The following is a 20,391-nucleotide window of genomic DNA, read 5'->3' on the forward strand; positions in this document are numbered from 1 at the left end:
GGTTAACTAAGGAGAGCTGGAGGCTTTGAAACACTGAGAAACCTCTCCCTCTCCCTCTCTCTCCCTCTCTCTCTCTATCTCTCTCTGGATGTGTGTTGGTCTGTTGAATGGCAGACATAATCTGACAGACAGCAGAATAAGTCAGTGTAGTGAAGACAGAGCGCTCACTCCTCTCCTCTATTTTCTTCTCCTCCCCTTTCCTCTCCTCTCCTCGTTTCCCTTTGCTTCTCCTCAGGCCGTGACCGGAAGCCCTGCCTTCTTCTTCTTCGTTTTGTATTTCTGTTGCTTCCCGGGTGGCCAACGGGCAAGGCAGCTATGATGTGTGTACACTAGTGTTTTCATTATGCTATTTACAACAATGACATATATATATAGGATTGATTGGAGGGTATTTTTGACTTAAACTCATTGGTTTGCTTCACTAACCCTTTTCCTATTTTGATACTTTTGCTATTAGAAAAATGTAAATTTTACCATTAGACTTAACCTGTGTGTGTTATTATTATACGTATTTGGACTAAATGATGGACTATATTTTTTTTTTCCTGTAGCCTATATATATATATATATATGGAAACATTTGTGAACATGTAAACATATAAAAGCCTTCGCCACCACCGCCACCTTTCCTTATAATAGGCTACCATACCGGCTCCGTTCAACGGGGCTGGACCACCCCAAGGGCGCGCGCCCAGGTGAGTTACAGCGCGAGCAGAGAGAGAGAGAGAGAGAGAGAGAGAGAGAGAGAGAGGAGAGAGAGAGAGAGAGAGAGAGAGAGGTCACGAGACTGACCGACTGACCGAAAAAAAAAAAAAAAGTCTGTTCCGTTCTGATCCGCCGGTCCAAACATAATAATAATAATAATAATAATAATAATAATAATAATAATAATAATAAAACGAAAGCAACACTCGCCATTCATCCCTCCATCCAGCCATGCACGCGCCTGCGGTCACACACACCCACACACAATGCAGGGTTCGGGTGAGAAAGGGGTCTCGTGCTTCTGTCGGTTCTTCACAAAGGCAACACTGGCGGTACACCCCCCCCCCCCTCCTCCACCTCCACCTCCCCTCAAAAAAGAGAAAAAAAGAACAAAAAAAAAACAAAACAAAAAAACTCCATATATCAAAAGCTGCTTCCTCCCAGCCTCGCTGCCCGGCCACATGAAGAAATATGCAACAGTATTCCTCTTATTGTTTTCCACAAGCAAAAAAAGAGATGAGAAAAAAAACAACAAAATCAAAACAAAATTAGATACAGTCTTGTCGATTTAACCATTTGTACATAAAAATGTGAGCAAAGTCATATTAGCCATTGTCTTCACTGGGAAAGAAAAAAATATAATAATAATCTGTTAAATCTTATATTAATAGGATATAGGATCATTTCTAATCTATTCCCTGCCCGTTACATCGAATGAATCTGTGTTGGAAAAAAATGTGTGTAAAGGTGTGATTGTTTTATTAATAAATCCGGGTGTGGGTTACAGTATTAAAACTGCCTTAAAACAATAATAAAGAAGAGTCGCCTATTCTGCAGGCAGGCAGACGAGCATCGAAAACAATCCCGTTTCCAAATGAAATTCCTCCGTTCGGCTCATCGAATTCATCACAAGTGCGTTAAAAAAAAAACGAAAATCCAAATTCATTCTGCGAATAATGATTTTTAGCTGTGTAATATTTCAAAACAAACTTACATTTCCGTTGAAAATCCGTATACATTTTTTTTTGGGGGGGGGGGTAAAAGGACCGGTGTGAATATAATAAAAAGAATAATAATAATAACACGACGAAACCCGAGTGGCAGACCTTGTGGAAAATACAAACGGGTCAAAAAGGAAAATGTCCACAAAAAGCGTAGAAAAATGTTGAAAGAAGCACTTGGTTCCTTATTAAGGCGAAGATACAATATTTATTCCTTGTCTCCTGGGATGCTCCGCTCCGTCTATTGTCCTCCCATTCCTCAGTGCTGATGCTTAATTTTCAAAACTTCTATATTACCAAGGGACCTACGACATCAGCCGAGAAATACCCTGCAAGTACAAAATCCGTGAGCCAGCCCCGTCCGTGCAGAGGGGAGACGCTCGCGTTCCACCAGCTTTCTGCCGTTACCGAGTGCGCGCGAGGGGGGACTTTTCCATTTCTCTCGCTTTTTTTGTGGGATTTTAACGCATTTTTTTTATTATTATTCGATCGGGCGAGCACGGGGGGAAAAAAAAAACACGGGTTACTTTGGAGAAAGCACAATGTCAGCGACCTTCCCCGGACTAGTCCACGACGCAGAGGTAATTTATTTACTTAATATGCATTCGTTTAATTTGTGAAATTATAGCCTAGAATGTGTGTGATGGAGTTAGTTGGGTAAAGCGGAGTTACGGTGAAATTTCCTTATAGCGTCTGTTGTCAGGAAGGCTCTTAATTGGAATCTAGTGGATGGATAATAATAAAAAAAAATAAGCATGGAGGGAGAAATGGCCGATTAAAACGGAGCTTTTTTTTTTTTATTAGTGTGGGGAAGCAAATGAGGCTCGTGTGTGAGCCGGTAACGGTGTGATTAGAACATTTTAGGGCGGAACACTCTCCGCTGTGTCTCACTCTGCTTACCTCCCATCCAGTATGAGAGAGAGAGCTGGGACAGTAAATTTGCCAGCAGCTCGGTAATAATAATAATATATAACAGCATGCCTTTTAAAATACTGCAAGGAGAGTGACAGGCATGCCAAAAAAAAAAAAAAAAAAAAAAATACCGATGGCTCCTGTTGCCGTGCATTCGTTCCCCTCCCGGGCGTGTGGAAATGACATCTCCTTCAGGTGGTTTTAAGCGGAAAAAAACGCTTTGAGTGTGTGTGAGTTGTGTTTTGGAGTGTTTGAGTGTGTTTGGGAGGCAGCGAGAGGAGACACCGGCTGATGCTAAATGACACGGCTCATATATTTTCCCGTCTCTTTATTATCTCGTAGATACGTCACGACGGATCAAACAGCTACCGACTGATGCAGCTCGGCTGTCTGGAGTCCGTGGCCAACTCCTCGGTCGCCTACTCCTCCTCCTCCCCGCTCACCTACCCGGCGGCGGCGGGGACGGAGTTCGCCTCGCCGTATTTCTCGGCCAACCACCAGTATACGCCCCTCCACCACCAGTCCTTCCACTACGAGTTCCAGCACTCCCACCCGGCCGTGGCCCCGGAGGCCTACGGCCTGAACTCGCTGCACTCGGGCCAGTACTACCAGCAGATCCACCACGGAGAGCCCGCCGACTTCATCAACCTGCACAACGCGCGCTCGGCCCTCAAGTCCTCGTGCCTGGACGAGCAGCAGCGGCGCGAGCTGGGCTGCCTCGACGCCTACCGGCGCCATGACCTGTCGCTGATGACGTCACACGGCTCCCAAGCCTACGGCGTCGGTATGCACCACCCAGACCAGAGGCTGCTGCCCGCCGCCGGCCTGGGCCTCCCACCGCCCGGGGCAGACGACCTGCAGGTACCGGCGGTCTCCCTCTCTCTCTCCTCCCCTCTCACCTCACCGTCTCCCAGCACCTAAAGGCCTGAGCCCCGCCACCGTGCCCCCCTTTCCCCTCCTTTAGCTTCTTCTCTATCTGCAGCAGTGATCTGCAACCATGTGCCATGGAGAGCCATTCACACTAAACACTACAGCAGCTCATTTCAATGGTAGTCCCCCCTCCTGTTGAAGGTTCATCAGTGAAAACAGCTGCTGGAGTGTTTGTCTGGAATGAAAACCTGCATACACATGGCTTTACATGGCACAATGTAGTAGATCACTGCTGTATAGGATAGGATAGGAGATAGGATAGGGGATAGGATAGGGGATAGGATAGGATACAGGATATCATAGCCTCATAGCAGCCACAAGGCCCAGTGCCCCAGTATCCCTGCCCCACTGGCCTACTATTGCAGAACAGCTTTTCCCCCCATTGTACAAACCACACAGCAATTCCAAAATATTGAACAGAGAGACAGCGCCAGATGTCTGTCTGTCTGCATGTCTGCTTTATCTGTCTGTTGTCTACCGACACCGACAAGGCTATTCTATCAGGCCTATAGGTTATTCTTCCATCTCCATCTAAGACTGTATTCCATATTGGGACAAACAGCCGAATATTCGATCTCATCTTGAGATAATTTCGATGCCAAGAATAAGTGTGGAAATCCAAAGTGATTGCATAGGCTAAGTGAGAGTCAAGTCTACACGGTACCGTGCTTCTGAAAGGCAGGCCTATTTCTAAAGGTTAATTGACTGGCAGTCTATACAATCCTATTGTGAAATCCGCCCTTTATTTTTTCCAGAAACACACGTGACCCATATTTTACATAATTCTTTTCGATGTAAAGAAATGGTCGAGATGAAAACCAATTCGCACGGTTCGTGTGTGTGTGTGTGCGTGTGTGTGTGTGTGTGCGTGTGTGTGTGTGTGTGTGTGTGTGTGTGTGTCCGGCTGTCTGTTGAGGCAAAGAAAAGCCGCTGGTTCTCTATTCTCCGGTAAAGGGCGGATTAACGGATCGGGGTTCGGGGCACAATGCCCAGCTCGAGCGCCGTAAAGCACCGTAGTTTATCCAATTACCGACTTAACGTCAATCAACTTCGTTATTTATGCAGCGACATCTGAGCTACTTAAAATCCTCTCTAGTTAAACACGATTTAACATACTGACAAATAATTTCAGTCACGTTAACTATTAACCAACTTTGCTCAGGCTCAACTGCGGCGCTTAAGCCGGGGCTGCTCTTATTATTTCTTATTTTTAACTTTCATTTAAAACTTCACTGTAGGCTCTAGGATTTATAGTCAAACATTTATTATTTTCACAATATTTAGCTATTCTTTCAGGCTCGCGTAAAAAACAACAATAATAATATAATAACAATAATAATAGCCTAATAATAATAATAATATTAATAACACAGCATCGTTGATTTGTTTTGAAGAGTAATCTCAAATTTATTTAACAGTAATAATTGCCTTTTCCTGTGATACATATTTTTTTATTTTATTCATAGGGTCTGCTATAAGGCTAATGTTGTTTTTGACAATAATGAAAATGAGGATGATGATTTGTAGGAATAATGAAATAACATTAAAATGCTTAAATAATGTCCGTTGCCTTACAAATATTGCCATGAGTTTAGGGAATTAATAGTAATAAAATAGTAATAAATAGGCTATTAAGTGTTGCACCTAAATTTAACCTAGTTTTAAATGCTCTTGTGGTTATCGTGAAGCATTTTTTTTATTATTCAATTGAATGAGATTCAACAGTTTTGAATCCAATGAAAATGACAAACATATATATGCGACCTAACCTAATTTAATTTTAAGTCGTTAAATCATTACTTATCAGTCTCCTATTAATTGATAACAACTATAGATTACTAAGTCACATTGCCTCATTTTTAGGCATACTTATTTTACTTTATTTTCAATTTTTGGCTCATACTGGCTCTTTGTATTACAAATAATAATGATATTTTGGGCTATTGGGGGACAGACACATACGCTTAACACAAGTTCGACCTTTTATTGAAAAAAAAGAAAGAAACGGCGCGTGAACCTGAGCTCGCACGAGGCGGATGTAGAACGGAACAGATGCGCCCATGGTCTCGTGCAGCCCGGTCGCATCTTTGAGCGCGTTAAAGAGATTTTCATGCTGAACAAAAGGAGCTGCCACACCTTTCTCCCGTCACTAAGCTAATTCATGCAAGACCTCTGCGTTTTGTATATTGATTTTATAATCACTTTAGCTTCGGAGTAGAAAGAAAAAAGAAACAGAGCAGGAGTTGGTTAAGAAAGAGCTACGACAAGGTCCCCCTTTTTTCCCAGTTTATTTTAATCAGGGGGTTCTGCGCGGGCCCGGCCTCGAGGCTCGCACGAGGGATTAAGTGTTTTCTGAATAAAAAGCGCGTGTTCTCCTTTCTTGATGACATTGTTGATAGCACGCGAGCCTGCTCTGGACCAAAATGGCGGCGCTAACAGGTTTCCATATATATAGACTTAGTTGTTGTGTAAGTGACCACAACAGGTTGGTAAACCACATTCTGGACTCGTTTTACCTCATCTATCTGTCTGCACGAGCTCTGCTCCTCGGTTCTAGCCTGAAGCCTTTAAAATAACTGCTGTCCGTCTGAACATGAGCTGCATTGTTTATTTTAGTCAGTTTTACACATAGGCTATAGCTGCACAGGTTCTATAGTAACCAGAAAATGGTTGTAGCCTATAGGCGTGTACCATAGCAGAACCCCCCTTTGGAGCTATAGCGAACCATAAGAGAGGTTCATTACAGCACTATGCTCAAATAGTTCTTTATAAGCTCAAGTGGTTCTACAAAGAACCTTTATGCTGCTTTAAAAGAACATAGGAAGACATCAAATACTCTAAATCAGCAGCATTAAAATAACTTCTTAAGAACCACACTGGGTTTTCTATTTGCCATTTTTATTGTAACAAATCAGGGGGTTCTTTCATTGTGGTTCTATAGACCCCTTGAAGAACCCCCCATCCTATTTCTGTGTGGTGGTAATTTAAAAGCTCGGTAAACTGTCATCACAACACCCATCAACAACAATCCATCCTATTTTCAGAAGAGCATTCATTTCTGCTGTAATTTAAGCCTGCAAGCTGGATGAACTGTACTCCACCAATAACAATCTGGGTAAAGTGCTTTCACATCCCGCCTCATCCTAATGAATCCGTGTCTCCGCAGGGCTCCGTGGAAGCGCAGTGTGGGCTCGTGCTGAACGGCCAAGGGGGCGTCATCCGGAGAGGTAAGGCCCCGTTTATTCTCCGTTGTTGTACCGGAGGCCGTTAACACTCGCGGCTTGACACGACAAGACAGCGAGCAGACAGACAAACAGGCGGAACACTCCTCTCCTGTCTGCTGTCAACATGTTACAGCAGGCACGGCCCCCTTTTCTCGCCTATTTAGACACTAACACACTGTACAAGCGCGGAGACGGTGCTTCCCGTTTCCACTATGAAATGCACTGTCACTCAACACTGGGGTTTGTTTTTACCTCGCACCCTCAACACTGACTTTGTGTTTTGTTTTGGAAATAGTGTGTCAACAGCGTGATAAATTGGTCTAATATTAGATCCATAAAATTATGTTAGGGAAAGTGCACGACTTGCATTGCCTACAAATAAAATAAAACAATAGGCCTATTTAACATTGTGTATTTGTATAAGCTATTGACAGAATATATGCTCTGATCTACATTAATAGACGCGAACACATCCTTTTTGAAGACAAACCTGTAGATTGCATTTTGACAATGTATAGGCCTAGTCTATAGCCAGACGACTGGCCTATATTTTGGAAAATATTCTAAAATATTCTTAATATTAAATTTCTCATAATTCCTAAACATCTTTAATGGCATTAATGGTGTTAATGGTATCGTTGTTTATGGTTATCCCTCTTCTGAAATATGATAATTAAAATAGGACGGATAATATGAAAAGGATAATGATTTATAGCTTATTATTTCTATCTTTTGTTATAATTATATAAAACAACAATTTAGCAGGCTCAAAGATAATTTATAGCCTAATATTAATCATCAGAAGGTGTAGGCCTATATAGACTACATTTTAAAGTCTATCGGGCTAAGCTTAGCAAACAAATCCCGTACTAATTACAGCTAGGCCTATGTTAACGAAATAATGATTCAACGACAAAGCTTATTATAGCCTAGGTAATGGATTAGTGAAAAAAAATCTCTATAACCTATGACAAATTCGGGAAATTAATACTTCTAATAACAAGTAGGACAATATCTCAAGGACATCGTTTTTGTTTTGCTGCTTTGAATATTTACTATGAATCCTTTGTTTGCCTATGGGCTATTTTTTGTATTGTATACCATAACACAGGCATGATTATATTTATTCTCAGTGTAATAACGATTTGTAGCTGCATGTATGTATGATAAACCCTAACATGTCCTATAGCCCTCCTCTGAGATGGGAATAATTCAAAGCTGTATAGAAAGGAAAGGGGAGTGAATCTATGTGTTATGCCGTGACAGCAGCCCATATGAACGGGTTGAGTCTTCAGGTAAAGATTTGGCATGAACACACAGCAGGCCAGCCAATTTCCTCACGAGCGGGGTTTGGTTTGAACCCGCTGCGGATCTGCGCTCGCTCCATCAAAGCCTGCTCCTGTTTTTTAGTCGGGACTCTATACCCACATGTGTAGTTTTCCATACAGAGAGGAAGGCTGTGTCTCGGGTTTAATTTTTCATCAGCCCTGCCTAGGTGTTGGGGCTTTTCTCTCGGATTGACGCGGGAATCCCTCCGCTATCACTTTCGGTTAATGGTGCGCCGTATTTGGCCCTGAGCTCAGCCGCTGCAACCATCACAACCAATAATCTTTGCTTTACCTCCCGCTCCCGTATCGATAGCTTCTCTCGCCTCGGGCGGACGCTTTGATATGCTAATGCCGAGCGGGGCCCCGGATTCAGCCGAGATCATATTAATGTTGTTCTTTCTGACTGCGGCTTTGGCGGCATGAATATTCACATAACCTTTTTCAAAAGAAAATCACTCAAGAAACGCGGATCCTACTTAGGAGGAGTCGTCTGTGTTTTTAATCACCCCGCTATCCCTTCCCCGTTCAGCTCTAACAGCAGCCTCACAGATCAAGCTGATCTCTCAGACGCGCGCCCCCGCCACAGCCCGTGCACGCGCCCCACTCTTTTCTGTCAAGACATTGGCGGGCTTTTTTTTTTGGAGCTATAAACATTGTTGTTAAAATATGAGGAGAATGACATTTGGCCCGTGTCTCTTTTTCTTTAATTTTCGTGGCAAACTCGTAAAAGGCGCTTGATTCCGCGTGTGATCCCGCCCGCCGCTCGCGCCGCAGCCCGAGGCTACTCTCCGTTGCTTAAATACCGTTATCGCCTCTGGGCCCGCGCGCTCCACTGACTGCACTACCGGCAATAGCTCTTTTCGATTGCCCTTGGCAACATAAAATACAAACTACTTTGAATCAAAACATTTTTAGGGGAATTAATATGATGTGAACCCGCGGCTTTCAGAGACGCGCGCCCCTGTCAGAGCGCGTGAGTCTGACAGACAGGTCTGCCCGGTATGTGTCACACACACAGAAGAGCCGGACTTCACACACACACACACACACACACACACACACACACACACACACACACACACACACACACACACACACACACACACACACACACACACACACACATCATAGAGGTCTAGCCTAACCTATAATATCAATCGATACCCTCGACATGCAATCGCCCACTTTTGACAGCCTTCAGTGAACTACTAGTCCCATGCACGGTCTTCTTTACTGAGTCCTGGCCACTGGAATACAGAAGGCTGTTACAGTACTACAGTATTATAGTTTTATAATGTTATGGTTGTGCTGTGGGCATCGGTTGCTGTCCAGGTGCTGAAATGAAACGCTACAATCGCTGTCCACTTCCACGGTGCTGAACCTGCATGATACACCGGGACCATATCTGAAGCTACAGGTCTATCGCCTTCAGCAGGGATAGGGACCAGAAAATGGTACAAATCTGACACACATTCTTCTCATTGTGAATAATGGATTCCGAGCGCATACAATATAAGCTCCAGTTGGTCATATAGGCTTTGGTTATTGGGCAAATAGCCCACATTGCCCTAAAAGCTTGGCGTGTGTATCTTTGCCTGTAGCGTTGTTCTATTCGGCCTAAATGGCGTCCTTTTCTTCATTCCGTCATATTTAGCATGGCCTAAAAACAAAGCGACACGCCCTGCTGTTAGATAGATTTGATAATGAGGCAGATGAATAATAGAATATAGCCTACATCAGACAGAAACCTCGGGTTTCAGCTGCTTGGGACCTTAGTTGGAGTAAAAGTTTAATAATAGGCCTACTCATAGCAGTCGATATATTCCACGAGGATCCAGCAGTACTGTTTCAGATACATACAATTAATAATGTGAAACAACGTTCAGCTATCACAACCAGAATCATTTTTTCAGTTTCAGTAGCCTCAAGTACACAGAGAAATCGACTTGGTGCAAGGTGATTAGAGGAAGTTTTTGTTTTCCCCTCCTGGCTTTAGTGCAGACAATTCTTACATACAGACAAAAATATTGAGCTGACACAGAAATACATATATATATGTATAGGATCAAGTATATGCGTCTTAGGATCAACAGAGTAGTCCCATAAGTTGGCCTATTGAAAGAGGTGGGATGCACTATGTTATTATTTTATTAGACATTATTTAATCATATAATATGGATATAATAGGATAAAAATAGGTTGCGTCTTCAGTCTGATATAGAGGCCAATTTTTGAGGTAATGCAGATTGGTACTATTGCAGCGATGGGGATTGGCATACTGTATGTGACAATATGAGCATGGCTAACATGGGCTATAAAAGCCTAATGGTCCTGATCATGATAGTTACTATTATTACTCAAGTGCAATGGCTTTAGTATTGAGCATTTTCCCTCTATAGTCTAAGAAATATCCTTTCACTGTGACTAGTTAGATGCTGCAGGTAATATCAGAGCATGTGGGTCTGTTGGGGCTGCACTGATACACAATGCACATAATTAAAATATTGCGCCATTTGCTAATGCACAAAGAGAAGAGATAACAGACTTGCTGTATTGCTCTGCTCACAGAGAGGTGATCTTGGTTGCTTGTATACTGTCTTGATATTGGGTGTTCTTTGAAATGAGAACTGAGGGGACCTCATGCAAAGTGTGTACACAGCTAAAGCCACATTCTCAGAAAAGGTACAACATGGGATGCGTGTCTGTGCATGGCACCCTATGAAGGTGCATCCAAAAGAAGAACAGTTTTGAACATTTTCTGCTAAAAATGTACATATTTCAAACCCTTCTGCGATAAAGGTGGGCCAGTATTGAGGCTCATTGAGGTACATTTATTTGTTCTTTTTTGGACCAAAATGTACAAATAAGTGTACAAATGTTTCACAGATACACTGACAATCAGAACTTAGTCAATGAAAATATCACCTAGGTGGAATTATTATTAGATATATTCAGATATTACAGACTATGCACCTATACTAAAAATCAAGAAATAGTTATTTTAGCCTGTGATAAAAACACAATATCATTAATTGGGGCATCAACAGTTTACAGTGAAATTAAATTGAGCAGCTCTCAGGTTTTGGGCCCCATAATACATTTCAACGAGTTCTATATTTTCATTGAAGACATTGTGCCTTGTGTTTTCTTGTGAGGAAGGATCTGGCTTCCACCCAGCTTGCTTTTGTGCTTGTTGTCTGGCTGGTAGGGTGGAGCATAATTTTTTATTTTTTTAATTTTTTTGCATTTTTGCCTTTATTAGATTATTGTGTAAACAAGCATTTTTTTTAACATAATTGAGCCGGGGTAATCAGTCGAGGTGAGATACATCACTCCTTTATGCCATAAAACACTATAAAACTTAATAATAACATAATAATTTACAGCACTTGAGAAAGAAAATTCTACAAATCATGTCTGTTCTTTACTGAGCAGGATCTACTTAATCAAAGATGAACATTTAACTTTGAACCATAAATCTTCACATCTTAGCTACAATTTTCACACAACTTCCATAATCCTCTTATTGTTTTCAAATGAATTACGATGACGTTATGCAATGGGAGTACATTCTTCATCTATTACTTTATTGTGCTATAGTGATATAAGACAATATAGATAGCTAAATCTTTTTACAATTTTCAGCCAACACAAAGCCTACTCCAGCATTTAATAATAAATCACAGTGCTTTATGTATGTATGTATGTATGTAATATGTTATAAGCTATGGTTGCTTAGCATTAACTAGCAAGTAAAGTAGTTTAACAGTCTAAACTGATAATTAATTAATATCATGAATACCCTAACAAAAACCACTACAGAATTCAAATAATATTCCTAAGGGATTTATATCTGTGGTACTTTATGGTAATTTCTATCTCATATGGTATATATTCCTGTAGGGACTTGTATGTAGTTTTGCTGTGATATGTATGTAGTTCTTTAGCAGGATAATGGCCATGCCTTTAAACAATGAATGTATATTTATGTATGGGAATACTTGCTGCATATTTACAGACAGGCACTAAGAGGGTTTTGCAGCTAATAAATTGAGATAAGGTCGATGTAATGCTCCCTCCATTACTTCATTATGTAAAACACACAGGTGATTTGTCAGGTAATCAGATCACTTGGTTTGGTTTTTATGGCTACTCTTTCATTTTAAGTTATTAATCCAGGCCTGTCTGTGTTTTTGCCTTGTGGGATTTACCAGATGGAAACCAAAAGAACCTGATCTGTTTCCATTGGAGAACTTTGGCATGTAGCCTTAAACATATAATTTTTAGTCACCGTATACTCAGTTTTGCAGTGTTCTCAATTTGGCAGCATTCACAGTCAAGTGGAACCCAGAAATGCCTGGTTCCTGGTTGTTTGCATTACATTTTGAATTACGTATATACATCATGTGTACTTGTCTCAGTAACAAAGCCCATAAACTAGTAGAAAACCTTGAGATATAGTATGGATCCAACATTTTGGAGGGTTTGGATATTTTATGAGGTGTTGTGGGCATAAGTCAGCAGAACATTCCAAGCTGGTTTCTACATAGGTGCTCTACCAAAATAGCGCAAGAGATTTGATTGTGTATTGGTGAAAAAAAGAAAAAAAGAAAAAAGTATAAATGGTGCTATATGCAGCATTTTAGCATCAATAAATCATTACCACACTAATTTTGAGACATTAGTATAATTGCCATAAACAAACAAGACCATCACCAAGAAGATTGGCACTGGCCTCTGTACTGCATTTTACATTGTGTGTCAGATTTGGCGGGAAATCGCTTGGATTGCTTTACGGCACAAAACGGGAACTGTATACAGGAACGGTGTTACTGCTGGTCCGCGCTGAGCCGTACTCTGACAAGTGTGTTGTCTGTGTGCAGGAGGGACGTGCGTGGTGAACCCTACAGACCTGTTCTGCTCGGTACCGGGCCGCCTGTCGCTGCTCAGCTCCACCTCCAAGTACAAAGTCACCATCGCCGAGGTGAAAAGAAGACTGTCCCCGCCAGAGTGCCTCAACGCCTCCCTACTGGGCGGTATACTGCGCAGGTCAGTACACACACACACAGTAGACATTTGACAATACACCCAGAAAAAGGATGGTTTGCTTTGGTTAGGGTAAAGTTCTTTTAGTACTGCTGATCGGGGTCATTTCATGTATTCTTGAATGGTTCTTTACAGCATTAAAAAAAGGTTCTGCTATGGCACAAGCCTAAAGAACCATTTTCTGCTACTATATAGACTGTAGTTGGGCCTATAAGTTCCTCTGATAAATCCACTGTGGCCATTGGTCTTAATGATTTGGGGGAAATGTGTGAGCCATGTCGCTGGTTCAACATCATCCCGGTAAAAGGAGAAACACAAACAAAAACAGGAGATGTGACATAAACAAGAGCATCATCAAGTCGATATTGAAGCAGGGTTACACGCAACAGCTGTCAAAATAACATTGAAGAGAAAGGTGAGTGTGATAAGAGGGGGGATATCAAAAGTGAAAACACTTGCGATAGCTTAAAGCTAGCTGGTGAGCATCGGAGAGCACGGCTTGATTTTTTTTTTTTTTTTTTTTTTTTTAGCCCTCAGATAAAACAGAGGATATACAGTAGCGCCCACAAAGACTATTGTAGGCGAAATAGGGCCGGGGCTGCACGCGCCGCCATGCCCAGGGAGCCGGAGGGAGGCGAGACCAGGCCAAAGCACGCCAGGATCAGAGGAACCAGAGGAAAGCAAGAGTTGCCAGCGCTGTATTATTGATGAGGCAGAGAGAAAGGGAGAGAGAGAGAGAAAGAGAGATAGAGAGAGAGAGAGAGATGGACAGCAGAGGACATGGCCGGTCTCACAAGACGAGGCGTCAGCCGTGTGAAAAATGTGCGGAGAGGTGTTGCTCCTAATCTGGAGTAAAATAAATCACGTCAACGTCACAGCCGTCACTCTAACAGACAGAGGCTCTTACTCCTGTTTCACATCTGTGTTGGTGTTATGTTGTATCGTTCACTAACTTCGCTTTATCCTCCCAGTCAAGTAAATGCACAGGAATTGGTCTTGGTGCAGAGATGAATTCCTGAGCATCTGTTGTTCCTGGGCAGTAAAATACAATACCGTTACCAGTTTTAATCCAAATTTCCCACGGGGATCATTAAGGTTTCATCCCATCTCAATACAAATGTGCATAAGACATGGATTGTTTTTCGCTTGTTTTCCAAAATAGAAATCTTCACTGTGGGTATAGAAGGAGATGAATGCCTGGAGAATGAAAGATATGAAACTCAGGGGGGACATGTGACCATATCTATATATAAAGAGAGCATATACAGTATATGACATGTCAGTTTGTTTTTCTCCTTTATTTCAAATACCTGATAGCTATATACTACTAGACCTAGTTATACACAAATATATTGTTGTGGAATCAGGAGGCCAGACGCTCCAAACTGTATTTTAGTACCATTTCTTTAAAAATGGGGGAATAGATGATGACTGGCGAGCGACACTGGGTGATCCAGGCCTTCAGTCTGTTCTTTTCTTGAAGGTGACGAAATATCATAAAATATCTGAGTCGGTTATTTGTTCTCCCGCAGAGCTAAGTCTAAGAACGGCGGCCGGTGTCTTCGTGAAAAACTAGACCGCCTGGGCCTCAACCTGCCGGCAGGACGGAGGAAAGCTGCCAACGTCACACTGCTCACTTCCCTGGTGGAAGGTAAGCAACTTTCCCGGAAATATCCCGGGATCTTCCAGGAGGTTTCGGCTTCCATTTTGTTTCATTTCATCTTCTAGTTTTGATGTTATCACCTTAAGCGCTGTCTTATCAGTCTTTCTTCTTTGTGTGTGTGTGTGTGTGTGTGTGTGCACAGGTGAGGCGCTCCACCTGGCGAGGGACTTTGGCTACACCTGTGAGACAGAGTTTCCCACCAAGGCGGTGGGGGAACATTTGGCGAGGCAGCACAGCGAGCCGAAAGAAACCAGCGCACGCAAGAAGATGGTGCTGGCTACGAAGTAGGAGCACACACACACACACGCATATACACACACACACACACACACACACACACACACACACACACACACACACACACACACACACACACGCACTTTTTGTTGTCTCCTGATGCTTTGCCCTGATAGGATTTACATGTTTTTTTCACTTTCTGGCCCACCCACAAGGTCAAAAACTGTTTTAACTTCAAAAAACAATCATCACATTTTTTCATTTCTATTAAAGGCCAGTGTCCAATGTTAGGTTAAGGTCAGGGTTATGTTCATATGTTTGTAGTGTTAGGTGAAATTCATAATGAACCAATTTAAACCCCCCATTTTCCTCTGCCTTTGCTTTCTTGAGGGAATGCACTGACTTTTTAGCATAAGAGTTGTTTGACCAACCTATTATTTTCTGACAAGAGAATTGGTGGCAGTGTCACTTCTTTGAGGTTTAGACAAGTAAAACTTTGGCTAATGTTCGGCAATTAAAACTATTTGGTTATGGTTAGGGTAAGGTTTTGGTCATGGTTAAATAAGAAAAACTCACTGTAAATGAAAGCTTCAGTCACAGTAAAAAGCGTATTGACCTGAGTTGGGAATTGAACCCTGGTAATCAGAGTTGAAGGTAAACGCCTCTTTACCTCCACATGCTTACTTTCCACTGCACTAGTTCAATGTTAAACTAATGGCTGATTCTAGTTGTGTCTCCATCTAATCTTTTCCTGGTGGGAAAACCAATTTCTCTCACTTTATAAGCACATATTTACATTTTAAGACATTGTGTTCATTTCACAAAATTTCGGGAGACAAGACTTGCAAGCATGAGTATGATTATGAGTGAATTTACATTATGTCAAATACGCCATTGCACACTGAATACTGAATATGCTCCCACACTTCTTGATCAAAGAACTTATTTGCCAATAAAGTCAGTCCAGCAATCATTTTGATGCTGAATAGATGTTGATATGACGGCCTGCACCAATGTTGAAAACCTGTGTAAATAAAAATTAAAGTTTATATGATGACCGGAGTCGTCTATAGCTGCTACCTGCATCATTTTATGAAATTGGGAGCTAAATATCTGTTTTTGATATCGGTTCAAAACTGTTTCTAAAGCTATTAATATGAATTTAATATGAATGTTTAATATCATATTGTGAAAATTCTGTGCTTGTTTGGGTTGATGCTGAACTTGGCCACCTCCTATAGGTAGCTGTCCGTCAAATGCTTGCTGAGAAGATATAACTTTATTTACTTAGGGATGCAATAGAGAAAGAAAAATTGCAACGGTTGAGTTAGAGACAGATGGTAAACCCTCCCTCCCTCCCTCCTTCTGTCTCTCAGGCAAATCTGTAAGGAGTTCCAGGACTTGTTGAGCCAAGATCGTTCTCCTCTGGGCTCCTCTAGACCAACCCCCATCCTGGACCTGGACATCCAGAGACACCTCACACACTTCAGGTAACACACACATATGACGCATTGGAAAGTAATGGACATTTTGTGACGTATACTTCCAATCTTGAGTCCCCCCCCTTACACAATTAAAACCGTGCAGCAAAGACTTGTGTTTTCTTGGGCGGCGCTGCAGAACCCTGCTGCTCTCAGTTTTGGCCGAGCTCTGACCTCTTTGCCATTTTAGAAAGATACAGCTGTGCAGTTTGTTATTTGGCACAAATGAAGGAGAAGGAGGGAATAGGGGCTTATTAGCAGAAATGTCACATCTATGGCGTCATCCTGTGGAGAATATACACAGTTTCATCAAAGCTCCAAAGGGAGATGTGGACTGCTAGGCAGAGAAACAAACTATGAGTTTTTACAACAATACAGAATGGGTTGTATATATACAGTGATGCCAGGATTTTGAACAATAGCGGTCTGGCCGGTTTGGGCTGAAAACTAAAGGTGACCAGGCTGGCAGAATCACTATCATCGTATAATAAAATAATATAACACACATTTTTGCAGGCTTGCTTATATCTTTTATCCCATTGTTTTTGACTGTTATTTTTACAGTCTATTCTTATCCTTTCATCTTGTGGTACCTCCTTATTTTTACTCGTTTTAATTAATAAATAAATTATTTAAATAATTATTATTTAAACAAAGGTTCAAATGATATGGGATTTTGAAGACCCTTACCATATTTTTGTTTTGAAGCTGCTGACAGAAAATGTTTTCAGCTGATATACAGTAACTTTAAATTTGACAATTTTCATGCCAAAAATTCCAAACACATTCAAGTATTCAGTGTTTTCCCCAGAATCGTTTTACTTGTCAGGGTGGAAAAGCCTCTGAAGCAGCATTTAGACCATCATGGGACACTAAAACTCTCCACTGAAAGCCAGGATAGTGAGATTCTTTTAGGTGGGTCAGCAGCTCCTTAAGGCGGGGTGAGGCAGGTTTCACTGCAGGTTTTACACACTGACTCCCCTGAAGCTGCTGAGTAAAAGAATTGGAACCTCCACCATATCAGCAAATCAATATATCAGTCTAACCCAAATTATACCCTTGATGTTGTGAAGAAAGGAAAGGTTTTAGCGTGTCACTGCTCTGTAAACTGGTTCTGAAGCCGGTTGCCTGATGGTGGTTTCTGTCTTGGCTCCCTCCCGCCAGTCTGATCACCCACGGCTTCGGCACGCCGGCGGTCTGCGCGGCCCTCAGCACCTTCCAGACGGTCCTGAGCGAGATGCTCAACTACCTGGACAAGCACTCGAGCGGGAAAACCAGCGGGCCGGCCGACCAACAGATCAACAACAGCTCGGAAAAGACGCCGCTCCGGAAAACAGCCGAGCCCCAGAGCAAAGACGGGAAAACAGAAAAAACTGAGTAGCCCCCCCACCTCCCGTGCCCGTGCCTTGGAGCGCTGCATTTAAGAGTGTGCTTGAGTGTGTGTGTGTGTGTGTGTGTGTGTGTGTGCGCACTCTTAAAAAGGACTTGTCAATTTCAACACATCAGTATGTCTTCTTTGGGACAACTCACATTTCTTGTTATTGATATATGTTGTGTTGCAAAGTAACACAAATGTGAGTTGTCCCAAAGAAGACATGCACATGTTGAAAATGCACATTATTTTTAAGTGTGTGTGTGTGTGTATAAGTGTGTGTGTGTGTGAGACTGTCTGTGTCATGACAAGGAGGAGCATCGCCATGGAGACGGCTGCAACTCGCCCAAGACTTTTGTTTGTTTATTTATTCTGAAAACAGGAAGTAGATATGGACAATGCTGACGGCACCGTTTTCCAGGAGAGGGGTGGTTAACTGCGAACACACACATGTACGCGCACACACACACACACGCACACACACACACACTAAGGGTTTTAGACAATTCGATTTCAACCCAGCTAACTTCAGGTGTGGATTTTCTGCAAAAAAATCCAAGAACTGAACTTTTTTTTCTCTTCAAAAGGTTAATTTATTCTGTCTTTAATAAAATAATTGAGAGCAAAATTATCATCAACCGCTGAAGTTCCCGCTTCACTTTGCATTTTCAGTGAACCAACTTGAAATCAATTGACCCGCCAACCTTGACACACACACACACACACACACACACACACATACACTAGGGAACTTGGGCAATTCAATTTCAATCCAATTACTTCACTTTTAACTGAGAATAAATTCTTCATCATCAACCACCGAAGTTCCAGTTTCGCTTTACATGTTCAACAGCTCGACTTGAAATGAATTGACCCTCCAACCTTGACACACACACACACACACAACACACACACACACACACAGTCTGGTTTACGACACTCCCCCCAATACCTGAGAGAGCACTTGAAGAGGACTCATGGTTTTTCTACGCCGTACAATCAGTGCCATAGCATCCAGTGTGTTTACCATTTGGACAAGAGAGAAGAGACTGTTTGTGAATGTGGGACTGATGTAACGCTACTGCCTGGGGTAGGCTACACTGTGGTGTGTGTGTGTGTGTGTGTTTGTGTGAGTGTGTGTGAGAGCGAAAGAGAGTGAGAGAGAGAAGGGTCCAACTCAGCCATTTTGTAAAGGTGACTTTGCGGTTGCCGTCGTAACTCTCTTCCCTGTGCATGTGTCTATCTTTGTACACTCCCCAGATCGCAAGTTTAGCCGACACGAGCTCTCTGACTCCCTCATGAACATTTGTAAAGATATATATAAATATTTAAATTACTTTTCTTGTAGGCTTTCAACTATATATATGTTAAATCCCTACCTTCTAAAATGCTGGTGTTCAATAAAGACAGTTGCTACGTGTTCTACTATTTACTCGTGGTGTAAGATGTGGTGCACACACACACACACACACACACACACACAGTCACATGCACATGTACACACACATACATGCACACAGGCTCACGTGCACATGTACATATACACACACAAACACACAAACGTAGGCTCAGATACACATGTATGTGCACACACAAATACACACACACGCAGGCTTACATACACATGTACACGCACGCACACACACACACACACACACACACACACACACATGCAAGGAAGTGGTACAACAGTAGAGCAGGCAGAGACTAAAGCGAGGCAGTACAGATCAAAGCTAGCTAGTGTGAATTATCCATATGAGTTCACAGTGTTAAGATTATAAGAAGTCAGAGTTCCTCTCTCTAATGTTGTGAGGGAAGGCTCTACCTACAGAAAAGTTCAAAAGCTCCCTTTGTGTGTGTGTGTGTGTGTGTTTCCCTTCCGTTTTCAGTGACTTCTGTCAGGTTTTCAGCTTATTTATATTTCAAAATTATCAGAAAGCAGGGAGATGAGCAGCTGCCTGCCGGTGTCTCCATCCGGACTCTGAAGGTTATGTTTACTCTTTAATATTCCAGTCATTTAAAAAGGAGGTCACATTCGCTGTATAACAAAAAAAAAAAAAAAAAATCAAACGGGATGCATTTACAATGAGGCCAGTGCTGAGTTATCACCCTGAATCAATACAAGTAAAGCCTCATGTTAAAGAGTAATAGTAGTAAAAAAAGAAAAGGGAAGACTGACATTGCAGTATTCCCATATATCCGGTTTTGCTGTTGTTGGTGGTGGTGTTATAGTTGACAGATGGCCTTGTCCCCCCACATATCCTCAATGTTTTATGATCCTGGGACCAAGCTGAACCATTGATAATGCATTGTAAAATGTCCCAAAAAAATGCATGGATGTCAAATGAGAAATTCAACCGGTTTTCCCCCCAAAAAAAGAAAAGAAGTCTTTTTGTAAGCGATACAAGGTTTTTGCAGGACAGTGATGATATGCTACTAAACAGCCATTCATAGGTTCCATCCATTGTAGGGTTTGACCGATATGGGTTTTT

At 42.1% G+C, this 20,391-nt stretch overlaps 1 protein-coding gene across 1 annotated transcript; it reads left to right on the forward strand.

The window, feature by feature from the left end:
* Positions 1–2,248: 2,248 nt before the first annotated feature.
* On the forward strand, positions 2,249–17,908 carry tfap2d (transcription factor AP-2 delta (activating enhancer binding protein 2 delta)). The gene is made up of 8 exons (XM_071514491.1): positions 2,249–2,287; positions 2,961–3,479; positions 6,715–6,775; positions 12,984–13,149; positions 14,679–14,797; positions 14,952–15,093; positions 16,423–16,536; positions 17,692–17,908. Exons 1-8 carry the CDS (start codon positions 2,249–2,251, stop codon positions 17,906–17,908), a joined length of 1,377 nt encoding a protein of 458 aa, XP_071370592.1.
* Positions 17,909–20,391: the final 2,483 nt, after the last annotated feature.

Source organism: Centroberyx affinis, unplaced genomic scaffold, assembly GCF_046629955.1.
Source record: "Centroberyx affinis isolate AG114_WGS23_722 - 3 ecotype Tasmania unplaced genomic scaffold, CSIRO-AGI_Caff_v1 ptg008995l_1, whole genome shotgun sequence".
NCBI lineage: Eukaryota > Metazoa > Chordata > Actinopteri > Beryciformes > Berycidae > Centroberyx > Centroberyx affinis.